At 35.2% G+C, this 7,325-nt stretch overlaps 1 protein-coding gene across 1 annotated transcript; it reads left to right on the forward strand.

Annotated features, from left to right (window-relative positions):
- The first annotated feature begins 571 nt into the window (after window positions 1-571).
- LOC148658259 (olfactory receptor 52K2-like) lies at window positions 572-1,513 on the forward strand. The gene has a single exon (XM_088641920.1). The coding sequence runs from the start codon at window positions 572-574 to the stop codon at window positions 1,511-1,513; it is 942 nt and encodes a 313-aa protein (XP_088498046.1).
- Window positions 1,514-7,325: the final 5,812 nt, after the last annotated feature.

The following is a 7,325-nucleotide window of genomic DNA, read 5'->3' on the forward strand; positions in this document are numbered from 1 at the left end:
TTTTCCAATTCTGAAACTCTACATGTAGAGTATTTTATCTACAGTATCTATAACACATCACTTACGAACTATATTATGCTGTAGTTCAATGTTTTTCTTGGCATTCTGGTCATATTGCTCTAGAAATTTGATAAAACAATATCACTGGTTGAAATGTACAGATGTCCTCTGTTTGTAACTCTGGGAAATTATCAGGAGAAAAAGTAAGGCTGTTAACAGCATTTTTAAAACATTTCAGGAGTTCATATACGCCAAAAAATACAAATGTACAGCACAGTATGTATATATTTGAGAATGGTTAAAAACTTTTAAAAAATGCTTCACTTTCATTTGTTCCTTGTAGTAATAGGAAAGATATGATGCTTACTGACCAAAACAGTGTGTCCTTTACTTGAAATATGCTGTATACTTAGAGAGAAAAATACTGTATTTGCAAAACCTGCATAGTGTTCAAGTATATATTATTTAGACTTTATTAAAATTTGATGGACATTATTTTATAAACTAAATGTAAAACAGAATTTCTGCCCTTTCACTTTCAGGCTTCCTGTAGGCAGGACTTTTGAAACTTATGCACATGAATAACTCTTCTGATGTCACATCTCTTCTTTCACTGGAAAGCTTTAACATTCCCCCTGGATGGGTCTACCCTGCATTCATTTTTGGAATGTTAATTTATTGCATTATTCTTTTCTGTAATCTAATAATCCTTATTACAATTGCTATGGAGAAACATTTACATGAACCAATGTATCTACTAGTTTTTAATCTCCCTGTCAATGACCTAATGGGAGCAACTGCCTTATTTCCCGCTTTAATGAAAGAAATTTTACTTGATTCAAGGTCAATAAGTTATACAGCCTGTGTCATACAGGCTTTCTTTGTCCACATTTATGCAGTGGGTTCTTTGTTGATACTAATAGCAATGGCATTTGATAGATATTTAGCGATATGCTGTCCTTTAAGATACCATGCAATTATGACTAATACCTGTTTATTAAAAATTATTGTTCTGATTTGGATAGTTGATGTCACTATGATAGTTGTGCTTTTTCTTATGGTTCTGCGGTTACCACGATGTCGGTCCTTGATTTCTAACATTTATTGTGATAATCCTTCTCTTGTGAGACTAGTCTGTGCAGATACAAGCACAAATAACATTTATGGGCTCTTTATAACATTTTCTTTACAGGCGTTATCTATAAGTGTTGTTATTTATACATACCTCCAGATACTTTTCACGTGTTTGAATAACAAACTGTCTGACGCTAAAGGTAAAGCCATTCAGACTTGTGGTACTCATTTAGTAAGCTTCGTTATTTTGGAAGTTACTGGTGTTCTTCCTATACTTGCATATCGTATTGAGGGATTTTCACCTCATGCAAAGAAAATATTGTCAGTGTTTGTCTTAGTATTTCCCCCGACACTGAATCCAATAATATATGGCCTCAGAACAAAGGAGATCAGAAGCAAAATACCACTGGTTTTCAATCGAAAAGTGACACCAATCTAGAATTATTAGACTGAGCAGCAACACATACAAAAGATTTCACACCACTTTAAAAAAATAATGATAAATTAGCATAGACAGTACTGAGGTGTTTCGCTGCCAAACTGTTGAAGTTTCATTGACTTTCTTTTAAGTCACATTTGCCACTGGCTTTCAGTTTTCAAATAAATTGTTACTTTGCACAAGACATTGAAACATAAACAGATTCAGAACCAGCAATTCCTTTGTAGCTGTTATTACAATAATACGTTGTGGATTGGAGGATGGAAATAGGATGTGCATGAATGTTAACTGTGATTCATCATAGTTATTGAGGGTGTACAATAGTACAATATGTTTCAATGAAAGACCTGACAAGTTAATGAGTGATAACAGTGCACAGTCACTTCTGGTCCTCCCAAATGGGGTTTGCCTGTCCATTTCAAAACGAGCAATTTCTTCCACTTCAGATGTTCTGTTGTAGGTTTTCATATCCGTTCTCCTCCAGAATGTGCTGATACAATGCCAAATTTATGGTTTTGTCAAAAATATCAAGCCATATGGGTCCTGAGGCAACAAAACAGCCTCAAACTATGATACTCCCTCCGGTCAGGATGTTTGACGGTCAGGATGAGGTTCTTTTTTGGAAGGCAGTCTTTGGTTTTTACCACACAAAAAATTCCACATTTTAGCAAAAGGTTTAGCTTTTGAATTGTCTCGCCAGAGAGCATTCTTCAGAAGTCTTGTAGATCCAGTTTGTCTAGATGAGCTTTTGTGAACAGAAGAATGAATGCAATGTTCTTTTTAGAGAGCTCTGGTTTGTTTCTTGATATCAATATAATATATACTGATGGAAAACAGAAATGCAACACCTCCTCCTCCACACACTGGCCCTCTCGTCTGTGTGGAACAGGCTGAAGAGTGACTCATCCGTGAAGAGGGCCTGAAGCCACTACTGACAAGTCCATCGCAGTCTCTGTCTGGCCCAAGCCAGTTGGGTGTGACGTCAAAGAGGTATGAGCAGAGGGCCTCTGACAGGTCGTCTTGCTCTAAGGCCAGCAGCATGGAGCCCCACTGTCCTGTCACTGATGCGGTCACTGATGTGTCTGCCGGCACTTTCAGCCGCAGTACGGGTGGCAGATCTGAAACGATCTCTCAGATGATGTCTTGGTCCTGCTCTGGTGTGCTTAACCGAGGGTAATCAGATCTTAGATGGTTATCTGTCCTGCCAGTCTGCTGAAACCTTCTCTGCAGTTGGGACACAGTGGAGGGGCTTACTCCATAGTGTCTGGCAATGTTGGCACATGACGTGCCTGCCTGCAGGATGCCAATGACCCTTTCCCTTCCTTCTGGTGTCATTTGACGCATTATGAATGAACAGAAAGCTTACTTAGTGTGGCTTTTTTCTTGCAGTGACCTACGCTTTGAATTAAGGTCTTTTTAAAGGTGACCTGATCAGGCATTGTTCCACCTGGACCATTGGGTAAAAGTGCACCTAACGAGCTTTCTTTTGATTGGCAAGTTGCAATGCCTCACTGCTCAAGCTTTATCGCTGGTCAGAGGACTTAAACAAATTGACAACTTTTTGTGAAAGTACATAAGCTATAACTATAGTATTCTCATTCCAAGATGTTGCATTTATTTTTTCCATCAGTATATACTGTATAAGATATAATTCCTGTTCAGTCTATCCTGATGACTGAACAAGAGATGTCAGTGCAGCCTGCCGATCCTCCGATACTACTGTGGTGTTCTTTGTGACTTCCTGCATGATTTTCTGGGTTGGACTTGTGATGATTTTGTCACAACTGGTCTTGGGCAGACTTTCCATGGATTGAATATTTTACATGTGCAAAAATTATCTGCCTGGCTGAGGTAGGATGGAACCCTGGATGTTTAGAAATGGTTTTATAACACTTTCCATGCTAATGAGCATCAGATATACTTTTTCTTAGATCTTATGATATCTTTTTTTGATTTTGGTATGATGTTTTCACTAACCTATTTATGCAGCCATTTAAAGTGCATGAAGTGTCATGAAGCATACCACAACAGCTGTCATGGTATGCTGAAAGCTACCACATAACGCCTTTTTTCTTCAAATAATCTTATGCAGGACTACACTACTTAGTAAAACTGCCAAGTGAAGCAATGACTCTAAAATGTATCGCAGGGCATGTACAGTAAATGTCACAGAATTCTTATTTTAAAAATACAAATTAAATGTTTTTTTTCATCCATTAGTGCTTTTCTGCACTAAACATACTATACAGTAACAAAAACATATTTTTTTAATTACAGTATACAGAATTATTGTTCTTTTCAGGTTTAATACACAGTATATTTTGTCTTAATGTTAATTTAAGTAAACAGCCTCACTGAGTGTATTAGGAACATCTACTGGGAGAATGTCATATATTAAACTGAAAAGTACATACCTGTACTGTATTTTTATTAAACGTCTTCTGTCTTCCTGGCCTAGCAGTACTTTTATTGACAAATAGTTTTGTTTCTCATTACATCTGAAAGTAGCATCAAAAAGAAAATAAACATCAAATAGCTGGCTTTATGTCATAAAGGTTTTTGCTTCTTCATGCATGAAGGATTATACAAAAGTACAGCCCAATGCAACCACCAAGGCATAAGAGACTCTATGCAGTGTTACATCAGAAAAGCTAAGCAGAAATAGGCGTTATGTGAGAAAATGTTCAACAAGTTAGTTGAAGCCAAATGATTATAAAACCCATAAATATATGAACTACTAAGAAGGAACATGGGTAGAAAAAATATATATTTTATATCTAATTATAGTAATATACATGGTGTCATTACAAAATAGGATTTATAAGACAATATACATGTAAAAACCCCAACTGTGATTTCTGTTTAAGGGTATCTTTGAATTTCTATAATCTCTGAGCATCCTGGAGATTGTTGGTCTGGAGGTTCATTCATGCTATTACTTTATTACTTATTATTAATATTATTTTAATATTTAAAATATTTATACACCATTATATAATATAAAATAATGTTGTATACGTACAATTAATACACATTTTAATACAGAATACATATTATTTATTATATATTTATTATTAGAGAAAGAGTCTTTATTATGCCCTAGGGACAATTTATGAGACGTATACCTTACGCATTGGTGGAGAATTGAACCTGGACCTCTTGCGTGAAAGGGAAAAATTCTACCTCTGAACCGCTAATGCATCACACTGATTTGGCTTTATGGGACTTTTCCAAAACAACCACAGAAAGATACTGAGTTAACAATTTTGATTTTCAGGAAATATTCATGAAGAATGTGGAATACTGTTGTGTATCTTATTTTTTACAGATACCACTACAAGCTACTGTATATACATATATTTATATTAATAAATTCATATTATTAATGGCATTCAGAGATGGTATTATTCTTAGGTTATTTTTATTTTCAGTTACAATTTCCCCTTCATTTCATGATTCTATATTATTATTCCATGTGAAAGTAGATTTTAAAAAGTAGTAAAACAAATGAAATAATGTTACTGTTTCACTAACATTTAACACACAATAAGTGCCACCTATCGATCTTCCTTGGCCAGTGAAAAGTTTGGCTTGCTGACTCATAGTGCTCTATAGTACGGCAAGCTTGCTGCAGACTTGCTTTTGATGTACATTATGAATGGCTCCATCCATATATAGTGAAGGTGAAACTCATAAACTTTCCTACCATTATATAGGATAGGGCTTCCCAAACTCAGTACATTTCTACCCAATTTTACCCATAAATTTGACTACCTGATTCATATTCCATCTCCAAAAACATATAAACACTTTCAGTTAAGAAATAAAGGGGTTTTGAGTATACAACAGCATCACAGTAAGAAATTGTAATTCTGATTATCACATTGTGAGGGTGGGGGGTCACAAACATTTTCCTCAGCACTGTAACTTCAAGTAGGAAAACCCTATTTTCGCCATGGCCATGTGGATCTCTGAGTGGATGTAAGAAAGGCCTCTAAGAGAATGGTGCATGCATCAAACAAGGCTTCTGTTTTGCTTGGTGGCATGGTAGCTGCTCATGTGATGCATATTGTTTTTTAATTTTTTTAAGCCAGTACAGCAGCTTAAATTTATTTCACAAGGAGAAACTGGACATTCCTATTTGAGACCAAAATGTATTTGAGGAGATCTGAAAATCCATGGCAAATTGGAATATTTCTGAAAAGGACACAGCTGGGTTTCTTTGCTTCTATCTAAGGTGGTTTTCCGATTTGGTTTAAAAAAAAAAAGGACAAACAAAAATAATATATGGCCTGAAATACATGAAACCAGTAGTATATTTTTCTATTTCATTCTGTCTTTTTTTCTCTTTTCTTCTTTGTTGATTTGGAGCACAGTCCACGAATAGATGTATAATGCATGAGACAAATGTGAGACAAGTAGCATAATTTTGTCTTTTCTATGTTCATTCATTTTCCTTTTCCTTCTTTGTCTGGAGCACTGTCAATATACAGTACATACAACATACAGAATGAATACATCACAAATGCGAGAAGAGGTATGTGCAAGACATATATTGTGAAAGTCTGTACTGATGGTAATTAGTTGAGTGGAATTATGTTCATTGTTATTCCTCCCAAATTTCATTTAAGATTTTCCATATTGTAGGTCATAATCAATTGGGAAATGTCAGTAAGAGAATAGAGCAGTATTCCGGTATGAGTATTTGCAATGCTTTCAACAAAACTATCAATTTCCGTGTGCCACCAGAAAAGGAATTATGAAAGCTCCTATAGGTGCAATGAAGCTTACAGTACATGACGTTGTGTTGAGGAGAAACAGCATCTGTTTCAGAATCTTAAACAACCAATCTTAATATGAATTACAAAATTGTAATAAACAAGCATAATCCAATGACTATGCTTATGTATCATGAAGTTAAATATATTGGCAATAAAAAGGATCTAAAGTGAAAATCATTTAGGTGTCATGTTTCTTAAGCTCTTTATTTCAACAAATGTCAATATTAGTCAGCTGGTGATATGACCAAGAACAAACAGAGTGCTAGTTCTCTCAGTACAATGGATGCATCTGGCTGTAAAACAGCAAAAAAAAAACACTATGAAAGAAGAGCATAGGTGTGACATTTGACTCGACAGGGGTGGCTACTGACGTGTTGATGGCATAGAATTAAAAAGGAGACATCTGTGTCTCTAGTTCTGTAGCTCATTTGAGTGACCACATAGATGGAACTGATAAAACTGGCATTGTGAGCAAATACTGTAGAAAGAAAAAAAAATAATCTGCTTTGATCAGAGTAAGCAAACAGAACAGAAACCAAAAAACAGCCAGGAGAGTTCACTGCTGACCAATAGTATGCTGTGCTGTTTATGAACACACCTACATCATTCTCATTATGCTTTTGGGGATTTTGTGGGTGGTTCCTCTAGGGCTGCCCTTGAGTAAAATAAAATATAGCTTCTGAGCTATGGAAAGCCATTCACACATTAATAAAGAAATTAACCTGGACCTAGAGCTGAAATCAAAATCATTTCATTACAAATGTATGTAACTATATTACTTATAGACTTCCTATATTAAAACTTTTACTTTCCACCATAAAGTATCACAAATGTAAGTAACTGTTTAATTCTTTGTAGATTAAATTTTTGTGTAGATTTGTAGATTAAATTTTACTGTACATTTGATCTAAAAAAATAATCTTTGGCAGTAACCAACATTAATTGTAGGTATCTTGACATATTTCTTTGATTTCTTGTTACTGTTTGTATTGATGCAAAAATTATCACACAGGTCTTAATGTTGTTTAGAG

The sequence above is a fragment of the Lepisosteus platostomus genome, chromosome 7, assembly GCF_059453375.1.
Source record: "Lepisosteus platostomus isolate fLepPlt1 chromosome 7, fLepPlt1.hap1, whole genome shotgun sequence".
NCBI lineage: Eukaryota > Metazoa > Chordata > Actinopteri > Semionotiformes > Lepisosteidae > Lepisosteus > Lepisosteus platostomus.

What these genes read in the sequence shown, in the direction of transcription:
- LOC148658259 (XM_088641920.1), top strand. Translation starts at nt 572, where the DNA reads ATGCACATGAATAACTCTTCTGATGTCACATCTCTTCTTTCACTGGAA.